Source organism: Quercus lobata, chromosome 10 (assembly GCF_001633185.2).
Source record: "Quercus lobata isolate SW786 chromosome 10, ValleyOak3.0 Primary Assembly, whole genome shotgun sequence".
Taxonomy (NCBI): domain Eukaryota; kingdom Viridiplantae; phylum Streptophyta; class Magnoliopsida; order Fagales; family Fagaceae; genus Quercus; species Quercus lobata.
The window spans coordinates 21,348,884-21,369,780 of NC_044913.1; the positions used below are offsets into that span (position 1 = coordinate 21,348,884).

The 20,897-nt window shown below is 36.9% G+C and overlaps 1 protein-coding gene across 1 annotated transcript; it reads left to right on the forward strand.

Moving 5' to 3' along the window:
• Positions 1-7,429: 7,429 nt before the first annotated feature.
• LOC115964159 (WD repeat and HMG-box DNA-binding protein 1) lies at positions 7,430-14,115 on the forward strand. The gene is made up of 12 exons (XM_031083507.1): positions 7,430-7,916; positions 8,565-9,658; positions 9,806-9,982; positions 10,128-10,241; positions 11,458-11,562; positions 11,830-11,964; positions 12,052-12,107; positions 12,217-12,316; positions 12,390-12,506; positions 12,744-12,870; positions 12,979-13,109; positions 13,217-14,115. The coding sequence occupies exons 1-12, from the start codon at positions 7,625-7,627 to the stop codon at positions 13,673-13,675; spliced, it is 2,907 nt and encodes a 968-aa protein (XP_030939367.1). The 5' UTR covers positions 7,430-7,624; the 3' UTR covers positions 13,676-14,115.
• Positions 14,116-20,897: the final 6,782 nt, after the last annotated feature.

Here is a 20,897-nt window from a genome sequence, read left to right on the forward strand (position 1 = left end):
TATTCATCATTGCCTAATCAAAATCATCTCCATAGTCCAAGTCAATGAAGTTATCATCTTCATCATCTTGCAAAATCATTTCATCATTGGCATCTTCTTGTACATCTTCTTCATCATCTCCAACATCCACTATCTCTTTTGGTTCTTCAACTTCAATAACTTTTTCTTTACTTTTCTTTTTGGCATTCAAATTTCTTGGACCTATAAAAATAATAACAAAAAATATATATTGTCAAAATTAGCATTTTATTCATAATTTAGAAAAGAAATTTTCAATTTAATATAAATTTATACCTCTCTTTCTTTTTCTACTACATCCTTCCTCATTAACTTCAAAGCATTCATGAATGTCCATCCATTAAGTATCTTCTGGCAAGCAAGGTTCTTCCTTTTCAGTAATCCATTCATCATCAGATTCCATACCCAATAGACAAATTGGATCATAAGAGTCACCACTCTCTTCTCTCTTTATTTGTCTCAACTCCAAATTGATATTATAGTTTACAAACACCAAAGCATTCACTCTTTGTTGCTCAAGATGATTTCTTTTTTTAGTGTGTACATGATCAAAAGTACTCCAATTTCTTTCACATCTTGTTGCACTACAAGTTAGGCTCAAGACACGTATAGCTAAGTTTTGAAACTCTTTGCAATGTACTCCATAACTTTCCCACCACAATGCTATATTGCCAACAAAAGAAATTGCAAAGGACTACAATATAATTACGATAACAACAAATAAAAAGCTACATTAAGATGATGATGATAATCAATAATAATGATAATAACAATAGCACATACCTGGCTGCTTCTTTGTTCTTGTAAGTATATCCATTTCTTTTCCAAACAAACCCTCAGCTTTATCAAATTTCTCCAATTGTAGATCAATCCTACACCTCTCCAAAGTTGTAGGACACATCCTTTCAATCACTTCATAAAGTCCAACTCTCACTTCTTCATTTACAACAAAGTTGGGATCATAATGAAACCTATCACAGTTTTATATCTTATAAATAAATATGCATACAAAATATAAAGATAAAGATTAAAATATATAACAATTCAAATAATGAACTTACTTAGGATTGAGAAAATAAGTTTCTGCATGTAAAGGCCTATGAAGCTGAAGCTCTCATCTAGTTTCAATAATTCTCAATATAGATCTATATCTCCTTTGCACATCATTACAATTTTTCCGGATTTGCTCTTTTGCTCTATCCATAGCTTCATATATATAGCCCATTGCTGGTTTTGCATCACCATCTACAAGCCTTAAAACTTTTACTAAAGGGATCGCACATTTCAAGCAAAATTTAATAGCAGGCCAAAACTTTGGATCACTCAAGACAATTAATTGGACATTAATGCCATAACTTTTCTTTGCATAGGGACTCTTAGCCCATTCCTCAAATGCAAACATAGACCTTAATCCAATTTTTTGTTGATATATACTCTTCAAAGTTAAGTAGGCAATGGCAAATCTTGTGACACCTTGTCTTGCCAATTCCCTCCCTTTTGTATATTTTCTCATCAAATCAAGCACCCAAATATGACGGTAAATAAAAACAATGATCTTCTTTTCTTTTCTTTTTTTATAGTATTTGCATGCACAAGCAAATCACCAATGCCATGAAGCATCAAATCAATACAGTGGGCAACACAAGGATTCCAAAAGATCTTACGTCTTTTTTCCATTAATTTTTCACCGGCTGAAATATAAGCCGAAGCACTATCTGTCACTACTTGTACCACATTCTCCTCTCAAATTTCTTGCACCAAAGAATCAAGCATTTGAAATAAATTTTCAGCATTCTTGGAAATATCGGAGGTGTCAATAGATTTAAGAAAAATTGTTGCCTTTGGACTATTGACAAGGAAGTTTGTGATAAACCTCTCTTTATTATCCGTCCATCCATCTGACATTAAAGGGCAACCTGTTTTTTTCCACTCATTTTTATACTTATCTAATGTGAAGTGCATATTTTCTATCTCTTTTTTCAAGAAAGTCACCCTTGTTTCATGATAAGTAGGGAGTTTCAATCCCTTGCCAGAATTAGCAACTGAATCCATCATTTTTTTAAACAAAGAGCTTAACTAAATGAAAAGGTATAGCATGAGCATAAAAAAATCTACAAATAGCCAAACAAGTTGCAGTACGATCTTTCACCAAGGAAGGTAAAGTCACTTGTTTAGAATTTCATTTCCCTTTTAAGTTTGCATCCATGGTTCCCTTTTTTGCATTATCACCACCAATCTTTTGTAATTCGTCTTCTTGAAGACATTCAACATCAAACTCATCATCAAGTTGCTCTTTTTTTTTTTTTTTTTTTTTTTTTATATGTTTTCCAAAAGTTTGGCAAAATAATTTTTAACATCTTCAGACACCTTCAAGCATGGTTTAACATCCTTATGTGTATGTGCCAAATGGTTTTTCATTCTTATGACTCCATCACAATATTCATTTGAGCAATAATTACATTTAAGCTTAAGCCTACTTGTCTTATCATCATTAATACGTAGACAATGATCCCAAGTGGGATCTTTCTCCTTATTTCTTTTCCTCCTATCACCCTTTTTTTTATATACCTAAAAGCAAATATGAACACATGAATTTATAGTCAATCAACAACTTTTATGTACACAAATTAAGCATCACAGTTACACTATCACAAATTCACAGTATTAATATTAACATTACAAAATACATACATATATATATATAATATTTATATATAAACACTCAAATACATACATTGATACATATTCAGTATACTAAACTAATTTTTTATAAGCCACTCGGTTATATTAAACTAAATTAACTAATATAATAGGTTAATAACAATAAATAACTACAATAATTTTTTAGTATAAAGAATTAATCAAAAAAATTTATTAAGAAAAAAGAAAACTAACCTTACACACACAATGGACCCAACGTGAGGCAGCACTTGTTGTTGTTGTTGTCTTGCTCTAGTAGCATGTAGGAGTGTGGGACTTTTGGGTTAGGAAAAGGAATAGAAGAAAAAGACAAGATTGTGGTCCTTTGGAGCTTGTGGTCCCTTGATGATAGATCTCCTGAAACTTGATGATCTAAAAGGTAAAAAGATGAAAACAAATAGAGAGGAAGCCAAAGGGGTTTCGGGAAAGTTGAGAGCTTGAGAATTGAGATACAAAGGAAAATATTAGATAAAAAACGTGTGGGTGACTGGTGCGGCTATATGGTGTGGGTAAATCAATTTAATTGTGGTTTAAATTTTTTAGGGCTAAAAAAAAAATTTAAGAAGGCTTTGTATTGGGCCAAACCACCAAAATAGCCCAACTTGCTTTTAAAAAAAAATGGAAAAACGTTTTGGGCTAAACTTGGGCTAAAATTTTGGTTAAAAAAGCCTATTTAAGCCAATTGTTTATGTATCGTCTGATACGTACGATACACACAATACATACAACTGTATCATCCGATTCATATACACCTACGATACGTATCAACGATACAATACTTTTTTCAAACGATACGTATCGCGTATCGTATGATACTGACAACTATGGTCCCAACTCAAATGAAGGCCGAAGAATAATGATGTTTCAATTGTTACTCTTTGTCTATCTATATATTAGGGGTTTGCAATAGATTGGGTGCAATTTTTATTTTTCTTCCATTATTCTAGTCAAAACACACGATTCTATGATAAATTATTTTATAATGAAACTTCAGAAATATTGTCTGCCGAATGTGACTTTGTTGTATCCTATAGGTGAATTGCCTATTATTTGGCAGCGAACTCTTTTTGAGTTATGAGAATATTTTTTCTCGAAATATGGACAAATGGAAGTTTAACTCCTAAAGAAGCACTTAATAAAGCCCCAGATAATTTTATTAAGTTATTTATTCTTTTTTTTACATGCATTGTCCCTTGCAAATAGCTTGATGCACTCTCTCCTTTCAACCCTTCGACCAAAATGTAACAAAATAAAGGAAAGTTCATGGGCCAATTGTTTCCACCCCATAGGAACTATGAGATCTAGTTAGGAACCTAGTGGTTCCTAATGGGGATGGATAAAAATCATAGGGGAATGTTTGAAAATTGTAAATAAATTGAGTTAATTAGAGGTAATTACTCTCCATAGAAAAATATTGAGAGAGAGAGAGAGAGAGAGAATGCACTAGCAATTAATTGATTTATTCTCCAATGAATGGAAATGTGATCACAAGTAGGTATTTATGGAACCATAAAATTATTCTATTAGCCCACATGGCCTTATCCTAATGGTTCTATTATTCCTCATGTGCATTAATAATTCAAACATGTGTTAAATATGATTAACATGCTTGGAATTGTAACTAATTAATTGCAACATTACAAAATTTATTATCTATATACCTATAGGGTTTCTTAACATCATTTCCCTCTCCTTCAAAACACCTTGTCCACAAGGTGTTGTTGTGATTGGCATCTTCATTAAAGGAGATCTTCCAATGAACCAATACCTTAATGACATTTTGATCAGCATATTCATGCATTTCTCTTTGACAAGTGGTCCTGTGTACATGAAGCTTCCTTCTTTGTAGATCTTCAAACTTCCCTCAAATTCTTGAGCCTTTAATGGTTCTTTAATCTTCAAGGTCTCATTGGTTCTTTAATCTTCAAGGTCTCATTGGTTCTTTGGATCTTGGAATGTTCTTGGATCCTTTAGACTTCATTTGATTCTAAAACCATTAGAATTTTTGGCATTTGCATCTTTGATTCTTGGATCATTGACACTTGAATTGCCGATTTTTGAATCATGTACTCTTGAATGGGAGCCTCCATTGGTGCATCAAAAATTGGTTCTTGGTCCTCCGCTATGAAATTCGTGGGCTCTTGCATCTTAGATTCTTGGTTGGTAGTCTCCATTGATGCATCAAGGATTGGTGCTCGAAACCGATCTTGTAGGGTGCATATGAAATGCAGCCAATTTGTGCATAAGCCCAATGTCCTCGCATCTTGGAACCATTCACACACTTCTTCTTCTATATACCATGCAATGTGGTGCTATGTTGTCTAGAGCAAAGAATTCATAGAGCTTGACAAGCCATCAAAAAGGATCTTCGCTTTTGAAATAAAACTCCATGAAAGCTTGATGAGTTGCAATAGATTCGGTCATCTCAAAATCGATAGCTCTAATACCACTTGTTAGGAACCTACTGGTTCCTAATGGGGATGAATAAGAATTGTAGGGGAATTGACTTAATTCAATGTAATCACCTTCCATAGATAAATATTGAGAGAGAGAGAGAGAGAGGGAGAAGAAATGCACTAAGTAATCAATTGGTTTATTCTTCAATGAATGGAAATGTGATTACAAGTAGGTATTTATAGAACCATATAACTATTTAATTGGCCCACATGGCCTTATCCTAATGGTTCTATTATTCCCATGTGCATTAATAATTCCAACATATGTTAAATGTGATTAACATGCTTGCAATTATAACTAACTAACCACTAAATAACTAAATGCAATATTACAACAATTATTATCTATATACCTATGGTGGCTCCTAATAGATTACTCTAAAGATGCATTCAACATTCAATGGTCGCAAACCAACCGTAGATAAAGCAAATCTCGATTTTCATTTCCTTTGTGATGGACCTGGAAGAGGGAGACGCACAAAGTATTCACTTGGAATCATGTTTTTTTAGGCATATTATGGATATACAATGTAAATTCGATAGTAATATTCTATTTCAGTCAAAATATGCGTTTTCTTATCACCTACTTGCCTCAAAGTCTCAAACCAGTAATATTTTTCCAAATTTCTATTCATTTTATATTTTGCATAAAAATTTAAGAAACTAAACATACAAGTTGAAAAATAAAAATAAAAAAAAGAAAAAAAAAAGAAAAAGAAAGAAGAAGAAGAAGAAATCATCACCGATAGCCCCTATTGGCCAAGCCACAAGAAATCACCAACATCTTCAAAACCACCCAAAATTTACAAAACTTACAACTGCCAACAAATTCATCCAAGTTTCAACATATTCAATCTTTTTGCCAGTTTAGCACCAATTTGGTCAAGCCATAACAACTTAATCTCATCTCCACCAAATTGCCCAAGTCTCAACACACTCAATTTTATCAATAATATAACAAACGACACTAATTAACCCACAACTTTAATAGCAATAAGTTTGAGTGGGCAAGGAGTAGGCAGAGGAAGTTATGATAGGTAAAACTAATAGAAGAAGAATAGGAGAGGGTGGGGGGACTCAGACAAGTGACAAGTGACAAGAGAAAGAAAGAAAAAGGAAGAAAATGAACTTATCATATTGAAATTAATACCTGAATCAAACTATATGGGATTCCCCAAATTGAAAAAAATTCCAATGGGTCAACCAAATAGAACCACAAAATACAATTGCTTTCCCAAGTTGATAAATTTTGAATAGATAGAGTTCTCTTCTAAACTATGGAAGGAAAGTTCTTCCAACCTTTTAGGTAACAACTTAAAAATTTATCGACTACTTTGAGTCATGTGACCAACTTAGGGTGAGTTTAGTTCAACATTTTGAAACTTTTTTTAAAAAAGTGGTGGGCCGAAAAGCATGATTTGGAATTACTGTCCAAGGGACCATTACGTTAACACAAAAAATCACATTTACTAATGGTCAAAAAGAACCATTTGAAAATTTTACCAAACACAAAAAAATTACGTTTGATATTGCAATTGTGATTTTTGGCCCAAACGGGCACTTAATAGTCATGGGAGTCCTCCAGAGTCCAAAGTGGTTTGGAGGAATTTTTTTTTCCCATCCCATTACACGACAACTTATAATTAAAGTCATCTACATGTATTATTTAAAAAAATTATATTACTTGATTAATTACGTCATGTAACGTAAAATACACTTGTAATGTGTTTGGATGGCATAATTTGAGCACAAGAATTTAGATTTGGGTGATTAAAATCCACAAGAATTGGATTTGGCTAATTAAAATCCAAATACCTTGTTTGGATAATTTAAAAAAGAAAAAAAAATCAAGGATTTGGATTTGGTAAATCCGCCAAAACTTGAATTTGAAATAACTTATAAACTCATAAAATTTTAGAAATTCATATAACATTATGACACACTTAAATAATTTATAGATTTATAATTAAAGTATTTCAAATCTATTACTTTAAAATTCAAATCCAAATTCATGTATCCAAAAGCAACCTTGGATAATTTTATCAATTGCCACATGTCAATTTCCTCAAAATCAATTTGGATGTTTTGTATGATTTAACACGTGAATGATTTTTTTTTTTTTTTTTTGGATGATCACGCGTGAATGATCTAATGAAAGTGAGTTTGGACTTTGGAGGAAAACTGTCTATTCCAAATGGGCCTAATTCAAAGGAGTAGAACCACCAATGGTTCCCAAAGTAAAATATCTCTTAACTCTGTACCCTCCTTGGTAATTTCCTTCTCTTCCTTTCGCTCAAAATCCCTCCCGGGAAATCCAAAACCAAAAACCCACCCATTTCCCGCCAAATCCCCGAACACACCCCCACAAAACCCCAACTCCAAAAATCAAATCCACAAATTCCCACCCACCAACCAAGCCAAGCGAAGCCAAACCCATTTCCAAAGCCGCCATGAAAGTCCGGTCAGTGAAGCTCAGGGAGGCCCACAAGGCTGCCTCCTCCAGCAATGGCCGTGGCGGCGGCTCCTTCTGCTCCGTGGTGTGGGACCAGCAAGCACATCACCTCGTCACTGCCTCCTCTTCTGACCCTTCTATCTCCATCCACGACCCTCTTCTTCCTTCAAGCGCTCCCAGGATCCTCCGCCACCACCGCGACGGCGTCACCGCCGTCGCCATTAGCCCCAACTCCACTTGCCTCGCTTCCGGATCCATCGATCACTCCGTCAAGCTCTACAAATTTCCCGGTATTCTAATCTCTGTTTCTCCGTTTCTTTTGTTGAGTATGAAGTTTGTGGAATTTTGATGATGGGATTTAAAAAAAAGAAAAGAAAAATTGGGTTTGATTTGTGTTTTTAGCTTGATGGGTTTTCTTTCTGTGTGTCATTTATCGATTCAGTTGTTAGATTCGCATGGTAATTATTTTGTGCTCTATTGGGATTCTCTAAAGAATCAAGCTTGACGTGTGAAATGTTTTAATTTTTGTTGGAATGCTTGTCTGCTCGTATAGATCTGTGTGAAATGTTGAGATATTTAGGATTCTTTTTTTTTTAAATTTAAGTGTATGGTACTCTTGATGGAATGTGTGAAATGATTTTGTGTTTTGAAAAGTAGGTTTTGATGTTTTACTCTGAATGTCTGGAGTGTGAAAATTGCCAGATTTGGTTTTGGTTTGGTAGAAATTAGGTATAGTTGGAACACTTGTTTGAGTTTCTTCATTTTATCTCTTAATTGCGCATCTTATTTGACTACCTGGTAATGCTTATTGGGAACATAACTAAACTTTCGCTGTGCAAAATCACTCAGCCGCGTCTAATCATCTTAAAGTTTAATTTTGTTTGGTTTATGTAGTTTGATTAATTTTGCTCAACTTTTCTTTTTTGGGTTCTTATCAGGTGGAGAGTTTGAGACTAATATTACTAGATTCACATTGCCAATACGTGCCCTTGCATTTAATAGATCAGGGAGCATGTTGGCAGCCGCGGGTGATGATGAGGGGATTAAGCTGATAAACACAATTGATGGTTCAATTGCAAGAGTTCTCAAAGGACATAAAGGGCCTGTAACTGGCTTAGCTTTTGACCCCAAGAGTGAATACTTGTCATCTGTTGATTCAACTGGGACTGTCATATTTTGGGAGCTTCAGTCTGGAGTAGCATTGCACACTCTTAAAGGCGTAGCTCCTGACATTGGTTTAGACCTTTCCGTCATGAATGTGATTAGCTGGAGTCCTGATGGGGAGACCTTAGCTGTCCCAGGTTTGAGAAATGATGTAGTGATGTACGATAGAGATACAGCTGAGAAACTGTTTACATTGAGAGGTGATCACATACAACCTATTTGTTTCTTGTCTTGGTCACCCAACGGTAAATACTTGGCTACCTCTGGTTTAGATAGGCAAGTTCTTATCTGGGATGTTGATCGGAAGCAGGATATTGACAGGCAGAAATTTGATGATAAAATATGTTGCATGGCATGGAAGCCAATTAGCAATGCACTGGCTATTATTGATGTTATGGGAAAGTATGGCATATGGGAATCAGTTGTTCCTTCGTCAATGAAATCTCCTACTGAGGATATTCCAAAATTAAATTCAAAGAATAGTAATGGGCTCCTTTTTTTTGATGAAGAGGAAGAAGATCTTAGTGCCTCTGGTAGTCTAAGTGATCTTGGTGAAGGTAGCCATGGTGAATCTGAGCCTCCTAGCAGAAAAAGGCTACGCAAACCATCTGCATATGAGGAGAATGGTAATGATGAATGGAGCTTGCGTCCAAAGGTTGAATCCCGTAAGAAAGCGAATCGTATTGAGAAGGAAAGCTTGAATAACAGGAATGAGGGGTTAAGAAGCATAACATCTGCTAGGCCGAAAATGCAGGAGTCATTTCAGCCAGGTGCTACTCCTGTGCTGCCTGGAAAAAGGAGTTTTTTGTGCTACAACATGGTTGGAAGTATAACCACAATTGAGCATGATGGATACTCCCATATAGAGGTAATCCATTCCTTTTGTTAATTTATTATCAGTTCTAGTCTTTCTCTTTTCCTTTCTTTTTTGTTCTTTTTTGCAGTCAAACTTTTATTAAGAATCATGCCTCGGTCAGGGGAGCCTGTGTTATGTACTAATAGTTCATGGATACAGATAGACTTTCATGACACTGGTAGTGGTCCCCGAGTTCCGTCAATGACTGATCATTTTGGCTTTACAATGGCTGCGTTAAATGAAAATGGAAGCATTTTTGCTAACCCTTGCAAGGGTGAGAAGAGCATGAGTACTCTTATGTATCGCCCATTCAGTACTTGGGCAAACAATAGTGAGGTACAATCATTTACCTTTATTAGTGTTCATACTTTATGTGGTAATTTAGACATGCACATTCTTGCCCCTGCCAATGTTTAATTGTCTGTGCACAATGAATATGAAGTTTCTGTGTGCTGACTTTGGATGTTTAATGCAAACCCAGTGGTCTATGCGATTAGAAGGGGAAGAAGTGAAGGCTGTGGCACTTGGTACTGCCTGGGTGGCTGCAATTACGAGTTTTAATTTTCTTCGTATATTTTCTGAGAGTGGTTTGCAGGTGTGTTAACCTTCTTTGTTCATCTTTTGTTTTTGGGTTGGGGGTGTGGTTAAAATTGTTTGGTTTGTAATCATGGAATCATGAATTTATGCTTTCACTTTGCAGTGTGTTCATTTTAAGAATTATCTTTTGACAAAATATGTTATTTGCATATCTGAGAGTGGTGCAACTGTGATGGTTAATCTATTAACTTCTGAATTAGTTTTTATTATTTATAATTTCTGATATAAAAAAATAAAATTAGGAGGGTCATTAATTTGCTGGAAACAAAGAGTGCAGCAATAGCAACAATGATAAAATGGTGTAATAATTTGCTGGAAAGAAAGGGTGCAACAATAGCACCTATGATAGAATGGTGTAATTTTCCTGTCTAAGGTAGGGAGGACAACATGATTAAGCAGCTCCAAGTAGGTACGAGGTGGTACCTTGTGTAACAGGTATATGCAACAACACTCACATGCATGTGGGATACACGTTGCATATGCCTGTTGAATAAGATACTTTTTGTAGGAAGAGGGAAGAAAACCTTATAATTGGTTGTAGTAACCTTCTAACTCAAAAGAGCAACACAGTTAGAGAAACTTGAATTCGTTGGAATTCATCTAAACTTATCTTCCATTGACAAAATTATAAAATGAATACTAGTTCTTCAGATAATTGTGGCTTTCTTACTGTTAATTAATTTCAAATCATGGATGAAAAATTTCATGGATACATTTTTTTTTTTTTTTGCAATTGTAGGACTTTAAATGATGGCTGGACAGTTGCATTGTATTAAAAAAAAAAAGACAAAGAATGATTGCTTGTAGGGAATAGGGCTTTTACAATTATGGTGAGAATGATATGTATTGTTTGGTTCATGCTGCTGAAAAACAAAAGGGAAAATCTGTGTTCTCTCATATTTAGCTGTGATTCTGAATGAGGATACTGAACATATTGAAACAATTCCTTAATGGGCTCCGTGCTTCCTGAATGTATGATTTAACATGAATACTAATTATAAAAAAAAAAAAATGATTTCATATGAATACTAATATATAAGTCTTTTATTTAAAAATTTTCTAAAATTTTTACAATATTTTGTCTGTGCCATCTGTTTCATCGAATGCAATTTGCTGCGGAGACATATTCTCTCCCTTAACAGGCCAGCATTTCTCTAAAATTTTGATAATATTTTTTCTGTGCCATCTGTTTCACCGAATGCAATTTGTTGCAGAGACATATTCTCTCCCTTAACGGGCCAGTGGTTACCGCATCAGGCTTCAAGGATGAACTTGCAATTGTCACTCATGCTTGTGACTGTCTTCCCTCAAATGATCAGGTCTTGTTTCAACTTTCCGTACTTTTTTTCAGGGTGATGATGGGTCCAAGGCTCGACCCTGGACTTATCTTTGTATAAATTAGAACAATTACATTTACAAAAACCATAACCAATAATCCTGGAGTCCATGGTGATATTGGTTTTCAAAGTCTTCTGGATAAAATAACCATCTGCTGGCTGAAGACTCTTGAGGGTTGATTGTTTGAATTTATATCATAATATTTGCTACTTGCTCTTATGAAATGTAAACCCTTTTGTAACTTGCAGATGTTAGAGTTTACAGTATTCAACATATCTACTGGAACCCAGTCTCTCAAAGGACGTCTTCCATTAACCCCTGGTTCACATCTAACGTGGTTTGGGTTTAGTGAAGAAGGCCAATTAAGCTCCTATGATTCTAAGGTAGTCTCAGCTCTTTTCTGAAGTGATATAACTTCTCCGTCCTGCAGGTTGCTTATTGATGTTAAATCTGAGTTTGTACATTTGTAGGGTGTGCTGAGAGTGTATACCAGCCAATATGGCGGCAGTTGGCTCCCACTCTTCAGGTTCAAGTTTATTCTAAGAATATAGAATTGTTCTCTAAATAAATTTTTTTCTCTTATAATTTATAACCTCCTTACCCGGAACGTTCTTTAATAAAGATCTGCTATGCAGCGCTAGTAAAGAGAAGTCAGATGAAAACTATTGGGTGGTTGGGTTGAACGCAAGCAAGCTGTTTTGTATTGTTTGTAAAAAACCAGACTTATTCCCACAGGTAGGATAGCTCATGACTTCTCTTTCTGCTTTATATTTTTTCAATTATTGCTTGACTTTCTCCCTCTTTTTAGGTGATGCCCAAACCAGTTCTCACCTTGCTAAATCTTTCATTTCCTGTGGCATCCTCGGACCTTGGAGCTGAAGCTCTTGAGAATGAGTTTATACTAAACAACATGCATCTCTTACAGGTTGGTCCTTTCTCCTCCTTCGTACTTAACAGCCTACTTTCATAAATTTGTATGAACTATCAGCTTGTCAGTTTTAGTTGTTAATTTGATTAATGTGTCGTAATTGAGAACATTACTGTTTGATTTATATTCTGGATGATTGGGTTGCTTCAAATTTTTCTCTATACAAAAGGTTATGAAAAATCTTCCACTAATGCTGTTCAGAGGCTGAGGCTTTTAGAATTATGTTTCTCTCAGATTCAAAAGAGAATGGAAGAAATGGCTGGTGCTGGGTTGGACACAACTTCACTTGATGATGAGGCTTTCAATACTGAAGCAGCTCAAGATAGGTGCATCTTGCGGCTTATTGCTTCCTGCTGCAATGGTGAGTCATATTATTATTATCTCCTACCCTCTTTTCCCATTTGTCTAATTTATATTCTAGAAAAATAAAGAAATTGAATGATCCTAATCGTACTTGTGGTGGTATCAGGTGATAAGCTTGTGAGGGCTATTGAACTTGTGAAGCTTTTATCATTGGAAAAATCTGTGAAGGGTGCAATCAAGCTTGTTACTGCACTGAAGCTTCCTAACTTGGCTGAACGGTTCAATAGTGTGTTGGAGGTAAGCCTTCGTTGTCCAAAGAGGGGTGTACAACTTTTCACTAATCAATCAAATTGGACACAATCTGTTTTCATCTTCACTGTCTTATGCCTCTATGTTTTTAACAGGAAAGATTGCTTAATGAAGCTAAAGGGACGAAGCAAACCACTCTCCCAAGCTCAAGCGGTGATGCACCTGTCATGGCTAATGTTGCAGTCAGCAAGACCTTAGTTTCTTCTGAAACAAGTAAAACATCAGAAACTGTAATTTCATCATCTTCACCAAAATTGACTGCTCCTCTGTTTACTAAGAAGGCCAAATCACAAGAGGGTGCTAAAGGTGGAATAAAGAAAACAGAACAGAAACAAACTACATTACTAGATGACATTGACAAGGAAAAGAAGGTGGATGAGGTAAAAAATGCAGTGGAAGCAAGGAAGATAGGAGAAATGTCTCAGATACAAACAGATCACCCATCTAATCTGTTTATAAAGTCATCAAACAAGCAGGAGGTAAAGAAAGTAGGGGAGAATCAAGTACAATCTCATCGTCCATCAAATCCATTTCTAAAGTCATCTGTCAAGTGATGTCCTTTCTGTTTGATCCTTCCAATTAATATCAGGAAGACAGCAGGGACAGGTAAAAGATAAAGATCAAATCATGTAATCTGCCTTAACCCCAGCTGAGATGGCCTAGACCAGCATTCTGTCTTCCATTCTATCTCTGGGTCACCATGCATTGAGGAAAATTTGATCTACATTTCTGAGGCACAATAAAATGAGGTACTATGGAATGTGTTCTTCTGTAATTATGTACTTGAGAAGCATAGGGGCTTCATTCTTGTCTCTAAATCTCTGCTGTCACAATGCATGGTTGCATTGTATGTTTGTATCACAGCAAGCAACCACATTGTATATCAGTTGTATTGTTAGTGTCATTCAGTTTTGAACTGTTCTCTGTAGCAACTGATAGTTTATAAAAACTGAGAAACTTGATACAAATTAAGTGATCAGATGGTTGTGAAGAAGCTGGCAAGAATAGCCATAGCCCCTTGGCCTAAGTTTCTGGCGACAATTACCTTGACCTCCTTGATGGACAAAGGAGTGAAAAATGAAGAGCAAACTATACTAGAGCCTAGAGGAGCATTATGTTGTGGCGCCTTTCATTTGAGGTCTCACTCCCTAAGTATTTGCAATCTAGTAATCTATCTCAATTATCAACACCCTCGATCGAAATGATTATTCTTATAAAATGTATACATTTTTCCCATTTTAGGAAACTGTGTCATCATATTGATTAGTTGTTGGAAGATCAAAGAGATTTTTTTAAAAACAACTTTTAGGATTGATTGGATGATGTGCATGTTTGGGACTGAAGAACATTATCCCCGATGAAGATTAAATGAAATAGAAGTGTTTACTGAAACTAATGAAGTAAAAAAAAAAAAAAAAGATTTTGGATCAATGATTAGGAAGAGAAGTGTAATCTTTCTTTCACTAAACTAGAAATGATTGCCTTTCGAACATTTTCCAAAGTGATCCTCCTATCAGACTTGTCTTATAGTTTTTTATTTTTTGCCAATAGACTTGTCTTTTAGTTCAACCTTTTTATTAGTATTATACTATTATTGAAAGCGTGATCCTATATTTTCTTTTGTGGTTTCGTGGAAGCCACCTCAGAGGGCAGTGGGACCTATAGTGGAAGTCAGTGAGAGAGGGTAGTTTTTTTTTTTTTTTTTTGAAATCTTGAGAGAGGGTAGTTGACACTTGACACTTGTGGATTGTGGAATTGAGAATGACAAAACAAGCATAAATTTTTTTGTCTTTGCCGTAGTTTGAAGCATCCTCGTTCTTTTCGCAAAATTTTCAAAATAATATCATTCTCTAATAATTTATTGAATTAGTACTATTTTTAAAAGTTATTTAGAAAACTAGATTTTTTAAAATCGATTTTAAGTGCTAAAATGGCGGTTTCAAAGAACAATTTCAAGTGAAAATCGTGGCATCTTTAGTGAAATCATATTTTTAAGGGGGAAAAAAAGAGAATAGATTCTTAAATAACTTCAAAATCATATTAATTTAAGTAAATATTATTATTAAATATATTAATTTTCAAATTTCGATTATTAAATATTGAACTGTTACTCTAACAAAGGATTATTCATTATTATATTAGGCGAACATTCTTGTCGTGGTTTTGTGTGAGTTGGCTTCGTTTGGTGAGATTCGGCACCTTTATTATAGTTGGTTAAGCTTCCTTATATAAATTTGAGTGTGTTCCAACTTAGGAAATTACATTAAAATAAAAAATAAATAAATAAAACACTTGAGTTTCATGTACTGACGTTAATCGTTAACAAATCCCAAATAGAATTTGTTTTAAAGCTAAGCTCCAACTAACTTTTGTACCCACAAAGTTCTAGAATGGCAATGAGCCCACGCAAGCTAAGCTCAAAAATTACAAGACCCTAGTATGATTATCAAACTGTCTTGTTTAACAATTTTGAACATAATTGATCAAGATTTCAGCTCAAGTAACTTCACTAGTTTTCAACTTTGGGGCCTTACGCAATAAATGTTTGTGATTTTCTTAATATGTTAAATATTAGTTATTCAACTTTTGCATATATTTTTGGGTAAATTGCAAATCACATCCCTAAAGTTTGGAGGTAATTGAATTTTACACTTTAACCAAAAAAAAAAAAAAATTGGATTTTACACATTGAAATTTCAGAATTTGGATTTTATCCCCTGAAGTTTGTGGTGTTTGGATTTTACACTCTGACATTTTAGAACTTAGATTTTACCTCCTAAAGTTTAGGGTTGTTTGAATTTTATACTCCCAAATTTGGAAACTTTAGAGATTAAAATTGAAACACTTCTAAAATATAGAGGGTAAAATCCAAAATTTGAAATGTTAGGGTGTAAAATCCAAACATCACCAAACTTCAGGGGGTAAAATCTAAATTCTAAAACTTCAGGGTGTAAAATCCAGTCATTCTCAAATTTTAGGAGTGTAATCTACAATTTACCCTATATATATATATATATATATTTTTTTTTTTTTTGTTTAAAAACGGTTCTTATTGCTTTTTATTAATATTTTTGTACATATTTTTATGGTAATATCTTTTACATATTGTTAGGGAAATTAGTTTTAAATGATTGTAAGGGCAAGATTTGGAGCCCAAGCCCAAACGTATGGAACCCTGGTCTAATAAGCCCAATACAATGAATTTTGTAGAGTATGGGTCAAAGAACTAGGTCTAGATGAGTTGGACAATGGCTAGCATGGAGTTAAAAATCAATCAAACACAAATAAAAGTCATTATTGCCAAAGGACATTCGGTCCGAGGAGACCAAAATTTGACGTATACAGATCACAATATTAAGATTGTTTAGCATGCTACAATATTTTCTCTCTTACTCTTTTTCTTCTCCCCCCTCTTCATGGGAGCTCTTCCACATTATATATCTCTTTTCTGATCATCTGGACCTTACACTTGTTGATCATCTGGATTCCCACTTGAGTACCCATCCTATTAGACACCCCTTTCAACCCTCTGTGAGTTGTGGCAGCCAAGGCAGCACTGTTTAGGTGTCTTCTCCACACTAATGTGCTAGAAAAGTAGTTGCAGTGCATTTAATGTGGTGGTGGCAGTTTTTCCTTAGATATTTTTAATTTTCTTCCCTCTCACGTGTTCAGGAGGCGCATCTCAATTGTTAGAATACACACCTGGTCTGCATTTGCCGTGTCCGAGGAGGAGTTCCTCCTCGGACCTTCTTCCCTTTGTCCCCCATTGATGAGACTTGTAATGTGGATCATCTAAGTCATATTCTCCTCCTCGGACTTGTTAGTGTCCTCAGACAAGGTCCAAGGCCCAATACATTATTTTGGGCCCTAGCCCCTACAATAGTCCCTCAAAACTCCGATTTTTCCATTCCATCCAAGGAGGAAAGCAGGGTTTTGATTTTTTAAGAGATAAGACCAACTGATTTTTGGTTCACACGTGTGGGAGTGACTTCTGTCGCGTCGTAGTTTACGAGGCACTATTAATTACTCCAGGTGGCTTTATGTCCTCTACATCCAATGGCGAAGCGCAGATCCAACTGCTGGCGTTTCTCCTAGTATTTTGAGCGGGAGTAATCTCTTTCATCTTCTCCTGCTATATAAAGCTTTGAAGGAACCCCCTTTGCCTTTTTTTTTTTTACGAATATTCAAGAACTTCAGAGAACTCCAGCGCCTAGTCTTCATAAAACGCACCAAACTCTTGAGTTTCCGTAGTCATTTCCTATAAGAAGCTTTTCTTTGAAAAGATCTCTGAAAGTTTCAGGGATTATTATATGAGTACCCGTAAGTTCTCATTCCTTTATATTACCATTTTTTTCCTCTCAGTCTTCCTCCTCGGCCTTTCAGTTCATCTAGATGGGTAAATTCAAGTGTTTAGGAGATACACCAACCGCTATGGAGGCTTTTAGAGCTAGGTACCGTATTCCACCGAGGGTGGTTTTAGAATATTGCCCTCCGGATCGAGTACTGACCGATAGAGATATGGGTCAGGTCGTCATTCCCATGATCGCTTTCATAGAGGGAGGAATGACGCTCCCCATGTGTAGGATTACCCAAGACTATTTGATTAACCATAGGTTGACCCCTTATCAGTGCGCCCCCAACCTATTTAGGGTCTTGGGCTGTGTAGATGCCGTGAACGAGAAGATGGGCTTAGGGCTCACGTGGCACGATGTGGTTCACATGTATGAGTGCCACAAGCTTGCCAGCGCGGGGTACTACCTTAAATCTCAGTCCGAGGATGTTAGGCTAATATCCTATCTTCCCAAGTCCAATAAGGATATGAAGGATGACTACCTGATTGCCTCGGGGGAATGGAGTGATGGTCTTCATTGTCCAACTCGGGCAGGAGATCCAGATGTCGTACCTTTAGGATCAGTCCCTTTGGAAGGAGATTTAACCTTTTAGCTTTATTCCTTTTACTTGGCACTTCATTTTTTGGTAGAAAATATCCTTTTAGCGATCTGACCATAATTCCCTTCTCGGCTGTTTTGCAGATAGAGCCCACGTTGCTCTGCGGCTCAGCCATACCACCGTTCAAGCTCTTAACTACCTCATGAGGTCGGAGATTTTTGTAAGTGAGGATGGACAATTGCGTGCCGCTCATCTGATCTTGGGTTACGAGCCCCTGTCCCGCGTTTTTCTGGATGTTGGCCAATCAATAAGAGCTGGTAGTTCAAGGTTATCTCAGATCGACATTTCTAAGCCAGGATTTTTGGCTTGAAAGGACCTACCGCTGGTTACCTTGCCCATTCTATAGAACCTTCCACCAGTTGCACAGCCACCTCCACAAGACCATCTTAAAGCCGCAGCATCTGTTGAAGAGGAGATTGAATCATCTCGCCTTTCATTAGAGGAGGAGATAGACGAGTTCTATTTTGAAAAAGATAATCCAAAGGCTCCTCTAATTAAACTCACAGATGTCGAGGGTGAGCCAGATAGAAACTCCGGCATTTGCGCTTCTCCCCTTGTGATCGCCTGCCCGGACGATTCCTCTGACGAAGAGGTAGATAACATGGCTTCGAATAAGGGCAATAAGAGCTTAAGGGAGCTTATGGCTGCTCGGGGCAAAGGGTCAACCTCGAAGGTGCCCACCAAGTCTTAAGCACCCTCCAACCTTCCTCCTGCCCCTCCACAGGTCCCCGTCAACCTCGGCTTGAAGGTTAACCCTGACTTGAAGAAGAAGAGGCCGGCCGAGTCGCTTGAGGAAGGCGAGGTGGGCCCTCGTCATGGTGCAAAACACCAAAAGGTGACTCGAGAACCTCGGGACAAGAGGGCCCCGTCGGTGGAGAGCTGTGACAAGCTGGAAAGGGCTGAAGTGCGCGTGGCACAGCGTACTTGGAGCCCTCAGCTCGAGGTGGATGGGGCACCAATTCCTTGGAACGCCTTAGTCCAGGAATACCAGAGGGGCCGAGCAGGGTACATCGCTGAAGTCCTGGAGCAGCCTATGCTCCTTCCTAGGGACATGGACGCTTACAGGCGTTTCTCGCAGAACGAACTCTTCCTGTCCTTAAAGAGGGACTTTGTGATGGTAAGGCAACTTATCCCTTTACAAGCATAAATATTGAATCATATTTTGTTCTAACTCATGTCGTTTTGTGATCTTTAGGCAGATTACTCGGTAGGTTTTTGTGGCCGAGGAGTGGTATCGCGATGCTCACAAGCTGGCCAACGTTGAAGCCCTCTCTCGCGCCAAGATAGAGAAAACACTAGGGACTATCAAGCAGGAGCAGTATGAGCTGACTGAGAAGTTGAAGGAGGCACAATCAGGCCGTCTGAGCGTTGAGGCTGGCCTGAAAAATGCAGAGAAGCAAGCTGAGGACCAACGCCAGAAGTTGCACGTGACTGAGATCAATCTTGCCACTGAGAAACAAGCTGTCCTAGATCTTAAAGCCGCGTTGCAGAAGGCTAAGGAGGAAACCCAACTGGCCAAGGAAGCAGCTGAGGCCGAGAAGAGGGCAGCCTATTAACTTGGCGTGGAGGAGACGCAAGTAAGGCTTGTCGAGGAACTGTCAGAAGTATGCAGGGACTACTGCAGCATTACATGGGATAAGGCTCTCAGCGTTGCGGGTGTCCCTGCAAATTCTGCTTGGAGGCCGCCTGAAAACGTCTTCTACCCCCCAGAGATCCGGGAGGTCCCTGCTAATGCCCTTGAAACTTCTGAGCAACTTGTGGCAATCCCAGATGCCATCCTAATAGCCAAAACTACAAAGGGACCTAGCCAAGTTACCGATTAAGGCGAGGAAGCCGAGGGAGAGAAGGGCAGAGGCAAGGGCAAAGGGAAAAAACCCTTTTCCAAATCAAAGGACCCCTCAAAGGAGAAGGTTGCAGAGGTTGAGGGTCATGGGGTTGACCCTTAAACCAAGGATGTTCCTCCTTCTCAGCCAGAGCAAATAGAAGACCCTCCTGCTGATGTTTAGCCCCTAGGGTTTTCCTCTTTTTTTTTAGTATCATTTTGAAGTAGAATTGTATTTTATTTTTGTTTTCAAAGACGTCTCGTCCAATAGTATTGTATTATCTTTATCTCCTAATGTGAATGCTCCTTCTTTCATCCTTTGTTCTTTTGCCTGATGTTGTTTGGATTTTATTGCATTGTTCTAAGTAAATATAACCGTGCCTTCGGTTAGAGTTTACAATAATATTTTTCCAAAATGACTAAGTGTTAGGAGTAAAATTGTGCAATGAATCTTAGGTAGTGAAGGTTGACATGCAGACAGTCCGTATACTACACGTAAGTATAGGTTTAAATTTGCTTTGGGCCTGTTTAGGCTTCAAATCCTATTTTAAAATCAACATATATGCAATTTAAAATTATGAAACGCACCCTCTTCAAAACCTGTTTGAGTTGTTTAAAGTCTGAATAGATGTCATAAGTTATTAATTTTCCCTAAGCTTGTGGTCCGATGAGCCATGTAGGACTTAGATTTTGTTTAACACTTGGATAGATGCCATAAGTTATTAATTTCTCCTAAGCCTGTGGTCTAAGGAGCCATGCAGGACTTAGGTTCTGTTTAACACTTGGATGGTAGTGAACCGTATGACGCGCAATTATAATAAAACATAGTGTAGGCAAAACTGCTTTTATTAATAATAATACCTTCTTAGGTTTTTGACATTCCATGGGCGGGGTACAGTTTTCTCATCTAAGTCTTCCAAAAAATATGCACCTATTCTTGCTACTGAAGTGATGCGATATGGGCCTTCCTAGTTGGGCTCCAGCTTTCCCCAGGATAGGTTCTT